General features: G+C 43.0%; 1 protein-coding gene across 1 annotated transcript; it reads right to left on the bottom strand.

Moving 5' to 3' along the window:
* Positions 1-8,174: 8,174 nt before the first annotated feature.
* On the bottom strand, positions 8,175-18,138 carry kctd2 (potassium channel tetramerization domain containing 2). The gene is made up of 6 exons (XM_061027773.1): positions 17,438-18,138; positions 15,353-15,461; positions 14,876-14,967; positions 14,610-14,705; positions 14,275-14,400; positions 8,175-12,368 (listed from the first exon to the last, which is right to left on the bottom strand). The coding sequence occupies exons 1-6, from the start codon at positions 17,807-17,809 to the stop codon at positions 12,339-12,341; spliced, it is 825 nt and encodes a 274-aa protein (XP_060883756.1). The 5' UTR covers positions 17,810-18,138; the 3' UTR covers positions 8,175-12,338.
* Between the last annotated feature and the right edge of the window lie 63 nt (positions 18,139-18,201).

The following is an 18,201-nucleotide window of genomic DNA, read 5'->3' as shown; positions in this document are numbered from 1 at the left end:
AAACAAAAACAAGACATCCGGTTTTTAAATCCCATGAAGTGGTTTAGAAGTTAAAGGTCTGTCACTTTGATCAGGACATAAAGAGGACATATAATCCCCCTCCTCCAGCTTTTCAAACAGTCCCCCTGTGGTCTAAATGAAACATCTGTGCTGTGCTTTGGTCAAAATATAACATGAATCAAGCATCAGAGGAGGTTTGTGACCCTGTATAAACCAGCTCTCTCAGAACGCTCCGTTTTGGTGTGTGTGTCTCTTTAAATGCAATGACCCCGCCCCCTGAGTTTTCCCCGTAGACATCACTCCTCTGTAGAGAGAATAAAAATGGCGGACCTGCGCAAAAGTTTTGCTCTAGGCTGGGGGTGGAGTCCATAGGTGGAGAGACCAGGGGAGGGGAGGGGATTTATTTTAACCAGAATCCCACTGTGACATCACAAGGAGAGCACATTTGAAACAGAACATTTTTCTCTGTGTTGTAAGACTTATGCAGACCACAAACAAAGGACTGGATGGTTTATTTCACATGTTGTGGGTCTGTAGACTCTCAGGTTAATAAATATATGTTAAAAAAAACACTGTAGAAGTGGATTCTTCATAATATGTCCCCTTTAACAATGTCCGAGTGTAGCTCCGCCCCACTGACGACCTCGGAGGTGCAGGCCTGTGCTGGACGTCGTCCATTGTTGCCCTTTGTTTACTTCACTTCAGACTGTGATTGTTTGGCTCTATCTTTGTCTAAAATGGGGCGCTGGTTTAGTTCAGATGGTAGAGCGGCTACATCCCCTCGACATATCGGCCGCAGGTTCGACTCCCGGCATCAGCCCTTTGATGCATAACCACCCCGATCTCTCTGAGAGTGAGTCTGACCTGTATATATCCCCCCTGTGTTTCCACCAGCCCTCTGCCAGACTGTCTCTCTCTCCTCGGTGTGTTCATGCGTTCCAGCTTTGTTTTCTTTGGGTTTGCTCCCCCCGGTTTTGAACTTCATTGAATTTTTGGATTTTGTGGATTTGCCCTTGTTGGATATTTTTTGTGCCCTCGCTGACTGCCTCTCTGTGTATGACCTACAAACTTTTTTGAACTACTTTTTTTTTTTTTGTGTCCTGGACTTTCCTTTTTCGCATCCGAGTGTGTTTTTGAATTGTCACAACAACAAAAAAACAATAAGTGAAGTAATCAAAGTAAGCTAAGTAGAAAAATGGATGACTATACTAAGCCAACACAGACATTTGATTTATTGTTTTTAACATCAAGATATTGATGACAGTAGCTTTATAGCAGTTTTAAAAAGGAGTACTTTAGCAACATCAGAGCTTTGGAGCCCGACTATAAAACGCCCTGAGGTCTCCAGTGTGTCTCCATGCTGACTCTGGGAAAACCAGCAGCTGCTCAGCAAACCTCAGACTATCTACAGGAGTGTCTGCATACAGACTGAATCAATAGTAAACAGGACAATGAAGTCCATGCTCTTAAAAAATAAATAAAATGTACAAAAAAACAACTCACAGAATTCAACAAAATACACACCACAATCCTCACCACCATTTTGATGGCGGTGAGTCGATGCCACAGCGAAACCAGGCAGGTAAAACGAGGAGGAGAGAGGAAATGAGCACAACAATTCTAATATAATTTAGAAGCAGTCTGTATTTGGCAATCATCATGTTAGCACCCATACAAAGTGAAAAACAAAAACAAACAAAGAAATGTGTACAACCTATCCCACCAGTTTTATTTTACATCATTTTGTTACTATACTGTCCTCCATGTTTTTCTTTGCTCTGTTTGCTCATTTACTTATTTTGTCCCTCTTTCTAATTCATTCATTTTATTTACTGACCCTTTTTCCTTTTGTTTTGTTTTGTTTGTTTGTTTGTTTTTGCAAAACTGTATCGTACCACAGTTCCCCCTCTTGTTTGTATCTCTTTTTTTTTTAATTGTGTGAGTGTGTTTGCACGTTTTGGTGAATAAAAGTTTTTTAAAAAGTTGGACGCAGTCAGCTAATTTCCGGTCACTCCAAGTTACAGTAATCCAAACTAAATGCATCCTAAGCCGGCAGATGGTGGACTTTGTTATGTGACCAACATGTTTAGAGAAACTTCCTTCAAAGTCAAGTACGATCATATAAGACCCCCGTCCCCCCCGTCCCCCGTCCCCTGTAAAGACAGAATACTGGTCCCAGCAGCTCGTCTCCTGCAGGAGCCTCAGACCATCACTTTAACTTTTTTTTAACCAGAAAACTTAAGAATGAATATTAATGCTTCAAAGTCAGCGGGGTCAGACTGCATAATGAGTTAACAAAGGAGAGGTCTGATGGGTGTACGGACAAATACTGTAAGCCTGTGTGGGTGGAAAGTTAATCTTGCCAGCATGAGACCAACATGCTCCTGTGAAAATCTGTGAATGAAAAAGCTCTCTGTGCAGAAAACCTCCAATGGAGATTTATGCCACTAGAGGCTCCGGGTCACATCTCCAGATGTACCAAGCTGCTGCTGAGAAGAGAAACATTTTATGAGATTATGATCCTGAAAACACAAAGTATCACGGCCTTCTCGAGGGCGGAACGATCGGGATGCAAAGCGCCAAACTCACATGCAAACTCTTTTTGACCTTTGAAGCAGCAGACACATGTACACCACTTCAGGCCGGTTATGAACTGGACTGAGACGAGGAACTGTCTGGATTCTGGACTTCACAAGGAACACAAACCTCCTCGATAAGAAGTCACTTTATACTGGATCAGATCATTAGATTAGAAATACTTCATTGTGCCCAAAAAGGGGAACTTTGCCTCGGGCTGGAGTGAAGAAGAAACAAACATCTCAGAGCAACTTGTGTGTCTTAAAAATCACACAAAACAAAAAGTATCCATCGGTTGAATTCAAAATAATGTCGCTTTAAAAATCATTCATTATAAAATCGTAACCTGATCCCGTTATCCTTATAAGTATCGTACCGCATCACACGGCATTGTGACGTATTTTACAGTATCTTACCGTAATGTATCGTATTTTACAGTACCTTATCGTTTTATCGTTATATTTCAACTAATTTACTTAATGGTAAACTTCATGGTTGTTTTGTTTTTATCTTCCCTTTTGGACAGAGAAGCTAGCTCTTCCCATCTGTTTCCAGTCTTTGCGCTAAGCTACGCTAATAACTTCCTGCCCCCAGCTTCACGCTCACCGTACATGAACTTGTCATCAATCTTCTCTTTTAACTTTTAGAATGAAAGCAAATGTGCAATTTTTTTTTCGATTGCCAAACTTCCCATGAAGAAAGAAAGTCTTCTTTTTTTGTGTATCATACAGATTATTTCTTCACCTTCAAGAGGGTCTTTAAACGTCTCTGGAAATACTTTGATAAACAATGTTAAGAGTGGGTTAACCCGATCCAGACCAGGTGCTCATGTTTTTCTTTTAAAAATAGCATCCGGCTCAAATGTAATTGCGACACAGGAGTGGCACAAAAACCATGCAAAAAGAAAAAAACAGCCAAGGGACAAAACAGTGCGCAAAAGAAAGTGAGCAGAGTGGTGTGTGGTGTTTTATTCCTGTTACTATCCTGAGTGTGTGACGGATCAGTGGAGGGGGGGGGGGGAGGCCTCTCATATCTCTGCAATCTGAGCCATGACATCCTGTTTTTCTCTTTTACCTCCTGCAGCAGCAAAGTTTCCTTTTCCACATAACGAAAGAAATTAATGAACCTTTCCTTGAAGGCTTAAAAACAGGACGTACAATCTGTGAATATGTCTTCAAATGAAAGGGATGCTGTGCAGCTGCTTGTGGGACAGCCCCATGAAGGGATGAGACATCTTGACATGATCACACATAGTGGTATCAGCTCAGCTTTATCACGTTTAAATACTGAATCTCTCTCCACATTTACAGATGTTTTTGCCAGCTGACCCACGTGGCATCTCGTATATATTACGGTTTGTTTGTGTCTGAAAGCCCCCCCCATCCAAAAAAATACAGATTTATACTCCAAACACCATCACACCCCTTTTAGATCTGATTGGACCTTCCCTTTCGTGGCTTTAAAATATAACTATCGCTTCAAAAAAAGGTGAAATATTTCCATATTCGTGTCAGTCAGTGTTCTTTCCCCCCTGACACATAAACACTGGACATCACTCACTCCGCACTTTCGGAGCAACGAGGAAGCGATTCAAGCAGAAATTCAGAACAGTCTGTAACGTTGATGTTTTTAGTTCAGATTAAAATCCATAAAAATTACCTTTCTTTCTTTTGGTAGTGGTCTCAGTCCCCGTTTCCCCCACGCTGCACAGGCGCGGTCGCTCCTTGTTGACAGCCGAGCAGCAGCGGCTTCAGTCCGGGTAGAGGTCTCTCTCTCTCTCTCTCTGCAGCTGCTGCTGCTGCTGCTCGTCACAGAGCTCCAGCAGCCTCCGCCCGCCCTCCTGCCGGGGGGAGGAGGAGACTGATATGGCCGCCTGTGAGGGTCGGGGGTGCGGGGCTGTGCAGAGTCTGTGCAGGCCCCAGTCCAAGCAGAGACACCAAGGCCCAGGACATGTAGCTATAGAGAGCCGTAATGGAGGACACAAACTGACAGGGTGGTACAATGTGGGCCTGTATGAAAGGAGACGGTCACATGAAAGTATAGGTTTCTCAACCTTGGGGTCCCGACCTCATGTGAGGTCGCATATAATTCAAATGGGGTCGCCTGGAATTTGTATTTATTGATCATTACATTGTAGGCAATGCCACAGAAAGTGTATTTTTTTTAACAATAACTGCACTGACAAAACTTGCATTTAGAGCAAAATACAGTTGTCGCTTCACAGGGAGAAGGTTCCTGGTTCAAATCCCGGTCAGACAGGAGCCTCTTCTGTGTGGATGTTTGCATGTTCTCCCTGTGGATGCTTACAACCAATCAGGATGAATTGGCGTGTAAATATTGTCAGAGCCAGCTCGAAGCCAGCGACGAATGAGTGTAGGAGATACTCTCAAAAAATAGCTTTAAATTTATTTACAACCACATTAATTTAGTGTTCAATGAGGAGGTGGGACCTGCTCTTATGGACTGGAGAACACCGGGCCCAGGTGTTTTTAATCCAGGACGACCCAGCCGCACACACTGACACCTGAAACACACACAAGGTGCCAGCAGGGTCGTCCAATATATCCACATACAAACCTCCACTGCCTTAATCTGTACAGTCTGCTCTTGATACTAAATGTACATTCTTCCTTCTAAGACTCTGAATCCAGGACTTCTAACAGACATTCACCTTCATTTGAAGAGAACATTTACAACTCAAGGAAGTGTTGTTTCTGCTGACCTCCAGTGGTGAAACATCTCACCTTGATGCAGGGACCTGCAGGTGAACACAAGGACAAGCTGAAATCACTACGCTATTTGCAAACTGCAAATTTTACATATAACACACATTAATCACACGTTTTTATTCTCAATTCTATGTAGAAAAATGATTTTTTTAAACTGATTTGTTCAGATTTTACTATTTTTTTACTTGCTGCTTTATAAATTGAGATAATCTATGAAAATAAATCATGTTCATCATGGATTTTCTTTTGTATAAATCTCTTAATCTCAAATAAAAGCTTCAGAAAACAGTATGCCTTTATCACAATGTTTTTCATCACATGTTCAAACCCACACATTGCATGTGAATGTTTTCATTGTGAAAGTGTCTCACGTGATACTTTCTCATGTGCTTCTTATGTAAATGAAAATCCCCACATTGTAAATCTTAAAGGGAACATATGATGAAAAATCCACTTCTACAGTGTTTTTGAACATATATCTGGGTAACCTGAGAGTCTACTGACCCACAACATGTTTCAAATGTGCTCTCCTTGTGATGTCACAGTGGGATTCTGGTAAAAAAAAATCCCCTCCCCTCCCCTGGTATCTCCACCCATGGACTCCACCCCCAGCCTAGAGCAAAACTTTTGAGCAGGTTGACGATTTTTATGGAGTGATGTCTACGGGGAAAACTCGGGGGGGGGGGGGGGGGGGGTCATTGCATTTAAAGAGACACACACACCAAAACGGAGCGTTCTGAGAGAGCTGGTTTATACAGGGTCACAAACCTCCTCTGGTGCTTGATTCATGTTATATTTTGACCAAAGCACAGCACAGATGTTTCATTTACACCACAGGGGGACTGTTTGAAAAGGTGGAGGAGGGGGGAGAATATGTCCTCTTTAAAATTAGAAAATATTCTTTTTGCCAAAGAAACGGCGCCTCATATTTCATATTGTTTGCAGAGGTCGCGCTTTCAAGCTTCTTCTTCTTCTGATTTAATAATTTGATGTTTTGAGCTGCATAAAAAACATTGTATTTACTACGATTTAGTCCTGGGAAATTAATCAGGTTTCAGCTTCGATTACAATTTTTTCTCACGTGTTTGGCAAAGGTTCCTCCTGTGCACAGAGTTTATCTTTCAGTTGTTTTTGTGACTGAACAAATAAAAGAGTCGGTAGAGCCACACTTTTAAAACACAGACACATTTTATGATTAAAAACCAGACGGGGGGTTTCGTTAAAGTCGTTACATGTAAAGAAACGAACATTCGGTAGACAAAATTCAACAAAAAATTATAAAATAAATAAAAAGTGAAACAAACAATCAATCAAGACAAAATGTTTTAGTCAGCTTTCGGAACATTTCTCCACGGTCTCCGTTTAGGACAATATTCACATTTGACATCAATACTGTTGATAAAATGAACTACAAAGGAACCGTTTAATATGTGACACTTTCAATACGTCTAAATGAGCGTACACGAGTGCATGGCCACAAACGCATGCAGATGTTTACAGAGCCACCGGCAAAATGATTCATGTGTTTAGAAAAAAAATCTTTCTTTTGAGAGTTTTCCTGCAGGTCAATGCTGTATAAAGTGTGGTTTAGAGGGGCGGGGGGCGGAGTCTGCAGTCTGATTGGTCGGTTAATTTGTTTATCTTCTGAGAAAGAGACAAAAACAAAACAAAACAGAAGGTGTGAGTAGAGAATCTGTTGACCTGTTCCACACTTTAAATCTACACCTACACACCTTACACAGAGCCATGCCTTCCCTCTGCTCCCCCCCCCCCCCCCCCACCCCCACCCCCACCATCACCATGCAGCACATACACTTTGCACTAACACGGAGGTCAGACAAAATCCAGTACACAACATCATCGTAATCTCTACAACAACAGCATGCTCTCATGTGTTCACGTGCCCAAACAACACAAGATATATCCTTTTTTTTTTTTTGAAGATTTGTTAAAAATTGCACATCGTTTGTAGACTTTAGTGCTTTTTAAAAACGGGTGCTTGATTTAAAATGTTAATATAATCACACTGCAAAAGTTCAACTTGGTCAGTGGTTCCCAAATCCTGCAGGTAGGGGCGTGTCCAGACTTTTTGTAACTGGGGGGGGGGGGGGGGGGGGGGGGGGCTACCTGGGGCGCTGACTCGTGCAGGGGTGGCCTGATGTTCAGGTGCACACACATGAATAAACAGCATTTATTAACCCCTTCCTGTCTGCACCGATCACATCGACTTTTAACTAACACAAGACGATGGCAGCGTATTCATCTTCTGAGCTGAATTCTTCAAGGACTCAAAACAAAAAACATTTGAAGTATTTTGAAAATTGCAATCAAACTTCTGGCTTTTGCAACACATCCTGAAAAATGGATGTCAAACATATCAAGTCCCATCTCTGACAAATAGCCAATCAGAGTTCAGGATTTGGGGGTGGCCAATAAGATTTCAAGGGGGGGGCCCAGACCACCCCTCTGGATATGCCCCTGGTCGTAAGTACCCCCTTGTCGAAGATTTTATAAAGGGACCCCTTAGGGTTGGATCGGTACCTAAACAGAACGGTACCAAAAAAGTAGGACGGTACAGATCTCGTATTTTGGCGCCGTTCCCAACTTTTGACGGTGGAAACGCCCATAAGTGGGTACCGTATTGAACCGGACCACTTGGTAGAAACGGGGCTTAAATCTACCAGTTGTGACCGGTTCAATCAAAGAGTCTTAACAATTTATTCGATTCCTCAAGAAGTAAAATTTTAAAAAGAAGTCTACAGCCAAGCTAGCGGCTCTGTACGGCTGTGTCAAGGCGGCCATCTTGTTTTATGATATAATAAAGAGTACAGTCTAGTCGTGCTCGTTACACAAATAAACATTAATGGATTGATTTTAGAATAATTTGTCTCGTTTTATTTAATAAGCAGCACTGACTGGAGTAGCTAGCTTTACAAGTATAAGCGATAAATAAAGAAATTAGTAAGCTAGTTAGCACCTCAACAACGTACAGTTTAGGATTCTTTTAATCAGTCTTTGAGGTATTCATGGTGCCACTAAATGAAAGATCATCAGTCAGTCAGCGAGTTCATCCTCAGATGCTTTTAAACGTCTTTACAAGTTTGGATCATTGTTTAGCTTACTGTTAGCATCGCCGTCCACACAGCCTGACTGCTAGCATGGAAAGGCTAACACAAAGACAAAACTAAACATTTAGAAAAGTGAAATCAAGGCCAGGAAATGTAAGCTCGTTTTCTCGTCGACTATCTTGTGACCTCCTGCTCTTGGCGGTCCTGACTCGCCCTCCGTTTTGGGAACCACCGACCTGACACTCTGAACCATCGGGGTTCAAACCGGGATCACAAAAAGGTGGCGGGTATAATAAGTGCTTCAAGGTTCATAACACACATTTAAGAAAAAACAATTTTAATCATCAGGGGTTTTTTGCTTCAGCATGCAAAAAAGAGGCCGAATGGCGGCGAGTTAGAAGTCAGATTTGATTTCAGTTTACAAGTGCACTGCTGGAGTTTTTACTAAGATAAGAAACCTGCGTCGACTGGTCTTCCTGCTTTCCTCCCAGTAAGTAGCAAACACCGTCACCCAGTGTTCCCAGCAGATTCAGACACAGTTTGAAATGGCGTGATTTTAGCTTGAAAGCAAATGGCACGAGAAGGAGCTGAGTTTTTTTTTTTTTAGCATAACGTGAAAGTAAAAGCAGAGGGGGTCGATGGATTTGTCGGCTCGCCTCTTACTGGAACACGAACGATACAAACCGAGCTAAAGACCGCTTTTAAACATCACACCTCAGGTAAGTTTTTTTTTTTTTTTTAAGGTCGGAGAGGCGCCTTGTGATAAGAGGGGAGAACAACTGTGCACAACACAGGTCAAAAGGCACGACACTGGACACGAGGGGGACAACAAAAAAAAAGTGCTCCTCGATGAGACGCCTCAGATCAGCAGAGTTTAACTGCACGACACACAGCCGAGAGGAAAAACAACTAAATAATAAAAACAAAGAAGAAGTCACATCAAAGTTCAGAGCTCCGGCGCCCGACTGAACGCGCTCAGGGGAGCATGGCGACAACTAAAAGGTATAGGGTTTTTTTTTTTTTGGCATTCTTTTTAGTTCATGCTGATATAAATTAACTTTTTACACGTATCAAAGTGATTCAAGCGATAGAATATGTGACGCCTCCTTTTCACTTCTTCAGGGGGCAGTGATGATAACGGGAGCTCAGTCGGCACAACGGGCGCAAGTGAAATGTTTCAAAACTCTCCACCTGATACGTTCAAAACACGACTCAAACTTTGCGTTGAAGTCGCTCATGTGACACGGCCGCAAACATTCATGAAGCATCTGCCGAGGTTAGTCGATTCATCAAGGGTTTAAGTGTTTTTTAAAGATATTTTTTGGGCCCTTTTTGCCTCTTTTTTTTAGAAGGACAGCTGAAGAGAGGCAGGAAATGTTTGGAGGTGGGGGGGGGGGGGGGGGGTGACATGCATCAAAGGGTCGAGGTCGTCTTGCTAAACATCACAATTTTATTAGAAAAAAAAAATCACACGTTTCAGTCCCTCTGGGAATTTGTCAATTGTTGCTCTCAAACTGTTTCCCACCATGATCTTTAAGTAGACAAAGCTCCGCCCCCTGGGGTGTGCTCAGGTGTGGGACATGTAGTCTGCAGCGTCTACTTACGATCATGGGGGGGAAATAGTTTGAGAACACACACACACAAAGGTCCAGAGGGACTGAAACGTTGTGATTTTTTTCTGATGTTCAGCAGGAGGAGTGTGCAGGACTTTCAGAGCTTTTCTCTAATTTTCAGAATTACAGAAAAGCAAAGAAACTTGTCCTTAGAGATTGATCGGATACTTTTGGTGAATGCACGAAATAAGTAGAAGAACAATTAATGTTTGAATTTTTTGCACATCACTTAAAAATACCGCTGTGCATATTCAGGCGTCTGTTTGGTCCCTCCAACATGTGAAGCGTCCAAACGTCCCTCAGAAGATTTCATATAAATGCAATCTTTTTTTTATTTTATATTATGACCTTTTTCACCATAAACTGACTTTGTTGTTAAAAGTCTTCAGCTCGTGTCACATGAGCAGCTTAACATATTAAATAAATCAAAAGAAACAAACTTCAGCCAATCTACCGGCAAAAAAAAACAAAAAACAACTTAACATCTGAAATAAAAGCTCCACTCCGAAGCTCAGAGAAAGATTTGCCGACACTCGTCACCACAGATGCTACAAGTGCTGCACGATGAGAGAAAACACAGTTATTAAGGTTTTTAAAGCGAGGAGCGGCAAGAGAGAGAGAGAGAGAGAGAGAGAGAGAGAAGAGAGGGAAAGAGAGAGGAAAGAGAGAGAAAGAGGGAGGAGAGAGAGAGGAGAGAGAGAGAGAGAAGAGAGGGAGGAGAGAGAGAGAGGGAGGAGAGAGAGAGGAGAGAGAGAGACAGAGAGAGAGAAGAGAGAGAGAGAGAAGAGAGAGGAGAGAGAGAGAGGAGAGAGAGAGGGAGAGAGGAGAGAGAGGAGAGAGAGAGGGAGAGAGGAGAGAGAGGAGAGGGAGAGAGAGAAGAGAGGGAGGAGAGAAAGAGAGAAGAGAGAGAGGGAGAGAGGAGAGAGAGAGAAGAGAGAGGAGAGAGATATGAGTGACTCAGGTGATCACAGTCTAATCTCCGCCATGCCCAAACGGCGATGACGATTCACCTTCCTCATCCCTAATTACAATTTTTAAGATATGCAAGATGATGATATCTGGAGTTTTGTTTTGAGTAACACAACAGAAAAAAAACGTGCAGCAGCTGCGATGTTTTCAGTCACGGACAGAAAGCAGAGAGAGGTGCCGCAAAAAAAACACAATCTCACATCCATGACACCCGGGCGGGAAAAACCTTCGATTACAAATACGATATTCTCTCTCTGTGTCCTTTAAATACATCGACCCACCAGAATATGTAAATATATATATGACAACTATGATACAGAAAATCAATAAGTACACCATGTTGCATTCGATTTTTTTTTCTCATATAATTTCATCATGTAGCCTATATAGAGTTATATAGAGTCCTCACATGCCTTGACAAATTGTACACAGGTTAAGTCTTTTTTTTTTTAGTCTTCCGCTTTTTCATCAGCGCGGAAATATCCAGAGATCGAGTCGAGCCCCAAAAACCAGGAAACAGAAGAAGTGTGTGTGTGTGTGTGTGTGTGTGTGTGTGTGTGTGTTTGTTTTTGAATACACAGAAAGTGGAGGAGACGCTGCAGCGGGACGGCTCAAACGCAGCGATCCCGTTCTGCTCCTGGCTCGGTTTTGAAGCGACGCTGTTTGACCTCAGACGTCGGGGGCCGAGGATTCCGGGAGTGCACGGAGATGGAGGAGGGGGGGGCGGGCGGCAGGGCGTCGGCGCTCCCCTCGTGTGCAGAAAGAAAGCTCTGTCAGTGTTCGTTTCCTTTTGTGACGTCCTGCTGTGAGAGTCCTGAGGAGATTTTTCCCGCTGAGTCGACGGAGCCGAGCGTGTCAGAGAGAGAGGACGCATCCCGGTCGGTTTAAAAAGCGCAGATGAGAACGATGAAGATGTTTTTGTAGTACATCCTTCTTCCACTGATAACAAAAAAAGGGGGCAACAATCAGCACCGTATCCACACTGACCATCAAAAAGCTGCTGTGAAGAAAAAAAACCTCTCACTCGTGATTCCTGTTTTTTTTTTTCTTTTTTTAAATCCTCCCAAAGTGTCCCACAGCCTGCGATGGACGAGGACGAACGAGGAGACGAGCCGGGGTCCCGTCGCAGCTCTGAAGGACGAGGACTGAGGGAGGGGTGGGGGGGCGTCATGGAGGCGTCCCCGCTGTGGAAAGGCACACCAGAGGAGGAGGCGAGGTCATGAGGATGATGATGTGATGATGATGATGATGATGATGATGATGATGATGATGATGATGATGATGATGATGAGGATGATGCCGGTTGATAAAAACTGGGGGAAATGTTCTTGTTGTTATTTTGTTGTTGTTGTTGATTAAGTGTGTTTGAGCTCAGGGTCTCTTCACATCCGCGAGCCTCGCTCCTGAAGGATCTGTGAGAGACAGGAAACACATCACTCAAAGACATTTGATTTGGTCCCGTCACTACGGCAACACTTTGACACATAGAGTCAATAAATTCACTCAAATCAATATTTATTTATTTTTAAATCTCTCTCTCTCTCGCTCTATCTGGATGTTTATTTGTATATTTATTGCTTCATGTTACTTCTCTGCTCACATTACTCTGCTAATCAAACCATGTGACCTCATCTCACACTTTGTCACCTTACCACCTTACCTCACACTTTGTCACCTTACCTCACCCTTTGTCACCTCATCTCACACTTTGTCACCTCATCTCACACTTTGTCACCTTATCTCACACTTTGTCACCTCATCTCACACTTTGTCATCTTATCTCACACTTTGTCACCTCATCTCACACTTTGTCATCTTATCTCACACTTTGTCACCTTATCACCTTATCTCACACTTTGTCACCTTATCTCACACTTTGTCACCTTATCACCTTATCTCACACTTTGTCACCTTATCTCACACTTTGTCACCTCATCACCTTACCTCACACTTTGTCACCTTATCACCTTATCTCACCCTTTGTCACCTTATCTCCTACTTTGTCACCTTATCTCACACTTTGTCACCTTATCACCTCATCTCACACTTTGTCACCTTATCTCCTACTTTGTCACCTTATCACCTTATCTCACACTTTGTCACCTTATCTCCTACTTTGTCACCTTATCTCACACTTTGTCACCTTATCTCCTACTTTGTCACCTTATCTCACAATCTCACACTTTGTCACCTTATCACCTTATCTCACCCTTTGTCACCTTATCTCCTACTTTGTCACCTTATCTCACACTTTGTCACCTAATCTCACACTTTGTCACCTTATCTCACACTTTGTCACCTCATCACCTTACCTCACACTTTGTCACCTTATCTCACCCTTTGTCACCTTATCTCCTACTTTGTCACCTTATCTCACACTTTGTCACCTTATCTCCTACTTTGTCACCTTATCTCACACTTTGTCACCTTATCACCTCATCTCACACTTTGTCACCTTATCTCCTACTTTGTCACCTTATCACCTTATCTCACACTTTGTCACCTTATCTCCTACTTTGTCACCTTATCTCACACTTTGTCACCTTATCTCCTACTTTGTCACCTTATCTCACAATCTCACACTTTGTCACCTTATCTCCTACTTTGTCACCTTATCTCACAATCTCACACTTTGTCACCTTATCTCACACTTTGTCACCTTATCTCACACATCTCACACTATCACCTTATCTCCTACTTTGTCACCTTATCTCACAATCTCACACTTTGTCACCTTATCTCCTACTTTGTCACCTTATCTCACAATCTCACACTTTGTCACCTTATCTCACTTTGTCACCTTATCACCTTATCTCACACTTTGTCACCTTATCTCCTTATCTCACACTTTATCACCTTATCTCACACTTTATCACCTTATCTCACTCATCTCTTACTTTGTCACCTTATCTCACACTTTGTCACCTTATCTCACACTTTGTCACCTCATCTCACACTTTGTTACCTTGTCACCTTATCTCACACTTTGTCACCTTATCTCACACTTTGTTACCTTGTCACCTTATCTCACACTTTGTCACCTTATCTCACACATCTCACACTTTGTCACCTTATCTCACACTTTGTCACCTTATCTCACACTTTGTCACCTTATCTCACACTTTGACACCTTTCCAGCCCTTTATGCACCCTGTCTGTAAGTGGGCATTTCTGCAGATTTAGCTTGGATGAATTACCCAGAGTTCATAGCATTGTGACAAACAAAGTAATAGAATGAAGTCAGAAAATCAGGCTTGGGGTGCTCAGTCAATAGTTTTAGTTTCTCTTCACGGGATTTGTGATCAGCTGATTTCTCACCTTGGCCTTCTCGGTGGGCTCGATGACGATGCCGTTGGTGGAGTTGTTGAGTTCCCTGGAAACCACACATAGAAACTCCGCCTGGTCCTCGTTCCCGTAGTTATAAGAAGAGCCGATGCTTATGAGCTGAGAACCGGGGAAAAAGGGCAAAAAAGACAGGAAAAATATTTGGGTTACAGTCGTGAAAGAAATCTGAAGTTAGCAGTAAATTTGAGTTGGCTTCATTTTTCAAGACCTGAGGTTGCTGCTTGCTCCAAACTGAAGCCGGAAACAGTCGCTTTGAAACAACTGAAGCATAACCTTAAAATAACAACAAACAGCTTCATGTTCTGCACCTGCTCAAACTTCCATCCGTCCGACATGGTGGAGACCATCTGTGTAAGCTCCTCCTCTTGGCACTGTAGTACTCGATACACGTGCTTCACGGGGCCCTGAGGGACGAGACACAACAACACCAAAAATCTGCACAAACAGATAAAAAAGCTATTTTTGGGTTCTGCTTGTCCTAATTAAGTAGTTTGTGGTTTTACAGATTCATCCAGCAGTTTCTGTTCTGGGTCCTCTGACCCTCCTCCTGCTCCCCGCCTCTGTTATTCTGTACCTGAGAGGTCCGGTTCTCGTTGTCCCGTATCCTCTCTTTGACCAGCCTCACCAGAGACGCGATGTTGTAGAACTCGGCTTCCTCGAGAACACCTGACACAGAAACAAGGCCGGTAAGACTCCATTTTTAGATCTCCTCGCTGCTCACTGTAGATTGGTCTCTAAAGCCGCTTTCATACATGCACTCCTGAAAAGTTCTAGAGAACTTCAGGAGGATGGAGAAGGAGACTGCAGGGAATAAACACCACAACCCCCTCCCATTCACTCGAGGTGAATTCTCCTGTTCATTTCCTGCTGCGGTCTCACATCAGCTCACTCTGACTTTCTGCAGAGAAAACACCCGGGTGCTGGCAGGAGAAACTCAAAAATCGACTGTTTGCGTTCACACATGCAGCTGAAAACATCAGGAGTTTTTCAGGAGTTCTGTTCAAAGTGTGAAAGCCCTACAAGTCTAACACCAGGCAACAAAATATTTTACCTTCCTCAGCCAGATTTTTATCCATGATCAGCTTCCCGTGTCGGAGGTAATTCAGGATGGGGCCGAAGTACGTGGGGTCCCTGTCGATCAGGTAGGCTCCTGTCTCATCCTGTGAGGAGAAAGAAAACAAGAGGGTTGAGGTTTTAAGGACGATTAGTTTTCTAAAGATTTTTTTTTTGGCTTTTTGGGCCTATATTTGAGAGATAGGTCAGTGGATAGAGTTGGAAATCAGGGAGAGAGAGAGAGAGAGAGAGTAGGGAATGACATGCGGGAAAGGAGCCACAGGTTGGATTTGAACAAGGGCCGCCCGCTTGGAGGACCAAAGCCTCCATACATGGGGCGCACGCACTAACCACTGCGCCACCAGCGCCCCAAGGACGATTAGTTTTGTCCTCCCTTTGTGAAACTTTGGAGAGTAAAATGATGAGGCCGATAATGTCCAGAAAAAAAAAGGAAAGAAGAAGTTGAAAATGACCCAAAAAAATCTAAAACTTTTGTGGCTTGTTTGTGTATTTTTAACCTTTCTGACTTGAAGCCGATCAATGAGGAAGAAGAAATATCAGCCGTCTTGATCTAGGTGCTGTGCTGTCATTATTTCCTTGTTTTGTTTTTGCCGTTTCGCATTTTCACAGAGATGCCAAAGATATGTCTGAGTTAGGTTGGCGGAAAAAAACATGCTCACTGTTTACTTCATCAGCGTCATGATTTCTGGACACTTTTAGGTCTCGTGTGACATTTCTCGAGGGGGTTTTCAACTTTTATTTTATTGTGAGAAATTATGATAATGAGCCGTTGTTCGATGTGCTGAGTTTGTCTTCTGTGGTGATAGGGCTGGCCGATATGACCTAAAAATCGAATCTCTGGTTTTATCACATAGAACTCGATTAACAGGTTAATCGATTTTTTCTTCTTCTAAAAAACGAACAAAAAATGACAAAGAAATAACTTAGAACAAGTTTTGCTTTAATTATAGCAAACTACATTTTCTTTTGGGGATTTATAAAGTTCTCTGAATTTCTATTTCGGGGGTTAAAGTGCACGCTGTAAACTTCGTCTTCAAACTGTTTCAGGGTGCAGCAAACGTAAACGTCAAAGTAAACAAGGGGGCCCAAGAGGAGCAGCAGAGCAAAATAAAGAGAACATCTAGATTTTCATTTTTGATCCAAAAGCAGATTTATTGCCCAGACCTGGTGGAGACGGATTCTGTCTAGAGAGCACCTGTCTTTGAGAAAACCATGTGAGCTCTTCTAAAATGGGCCCCTGTTTGTCATTCTGTTAGGCCTATAACTAGTTATTGTTTAATATATGGAGGTTTGATTCTTGAAAGCTCTCAAATATTGAAACCTTCAAAAATCTAGTTTGTGTTTCTCTCAGGTGAAATTGTGCCTTGGACATTTGCATGTTCATGTACAATTACGTTACTAAAAATATGTAAGCTTAAAGAAAACTATTTCGGGGCGCTGGTGGCGCAGTGGTTAGAGCGCGTACCCCATGTATGGAGGCTCCTCCAAGCGGGTTCGAGTCCAGCCTGTGGCTCCTTTCCCCGCATGTCATTCCCCTCTCTCTCTCTCTCTCCCTGATTTCTGACTCTACCCACTGTCCTATCTCTCTATTAAAAGGCACAAAAAGCACAAAAATAAACAAAAAATAAATAAATAAAAATACTATTTCATCAGATAGGTGCATAGGAAAGAAAATAATCCCTAAAATAACTGTCAGCAAATTCCTGCACGCTGTCTAAGAATTGCACAAACATGTTGCTGTCAAAGTTTTTTTTTTGCAGAATAGAAATTGAGACGGAGTTTGTCTGCAAATTTAACTCATTGAAAACAAATAAATACCAAATATGAGGCATCTAGGACAAAGTCTAAGTCCCCCAAAAGTTTTAAAAATATATATAATTTGCACACAAGAATAACAACGTGTGCATAACATCATCTCTTATATTATGTTTTCGAAATATACATTTTTTTCCCCTTTGGGACTTCAGGGCCTCCGTAGATTTTTACTAGTATCGAAGTAACCCTAAATCAAAATATGAAATAAAATCACATTAAGCTCATATCTGTGACTTCATGTACTCACTTTGTCGGAGTCCAGGTCCGGGTCTTCCTGACACAGTCTGAACAGGAAGGATTTGGGGTCCCTGCACAGCGTCTGCTTCGTCGTGATGAAATATGTCCCGCCGACGTTCAGACGAACCCAGCGTGAGCCCGGCTTGTCTGCAGAATCGGACGGGGAGTTCGGGTTGTTCTTCCCCGGGAACCCGAACAACGACCGTCCGCCGCCGCCGCCGCCGCTACTTCCGCTCGACACCCCACCGGGACTGAGCTGGCTGCCCCGCGGAGGGACCATGAGAGTGGGCGACGCCAGGCGCATAGAGCCGCGGACGTCGCGGTGCTCCGGCTGCTCGATGGTGCCCGTGCTGCTCTGCTCCACAACATGCAGTTCAGCCATGTTTTTTTTCCTTTTCGTCTGATATTACACTCACACGATTAGCCGACGACCCTCTGCGGGGAAATAATTTCTCTCGGTCGATTTGTAAACACGGAGAGGATATTTTTCTCCGACGGGGTGGCTCTCATCGGGGCGTTGCTGCTCACACTCGACCGCCTCCGCCTCAAACGACAAAGATTAGGATACGAACACGATTATCAACGACCGACCGATGTTCGCAGCATCGCGTTTAATCGTTTCTTCATGAGATAAATTGCTCATTCTCGTCTATTCAAAACGTTAATCGGAGAAAGGCAATACTTCCGGGTTGTAACGTGATTACTGTTTACTTCCGCCAAGCCCTTCAAAATAAAAGCAGATACAGACGATACATTTAGTTTGATGACTAGAAA

Source organism: Labrus mixtus, chromosome 21 (assembly GCF_963584025.1).
Source record: "Labrus mixtus chromosome 21, fLabMix1.1, whole genome shotgun sequence".
In the NCBI taxonomy this organism is placed as follows: Eukaryota; Metazoa; Chordata; class Actinopteri; order Labriformes; family Labridae; genus Labrus; species Labrus mixtus.
This window is presented reverse-complemented; position numbering and strand designations above follow the sequence as displayed.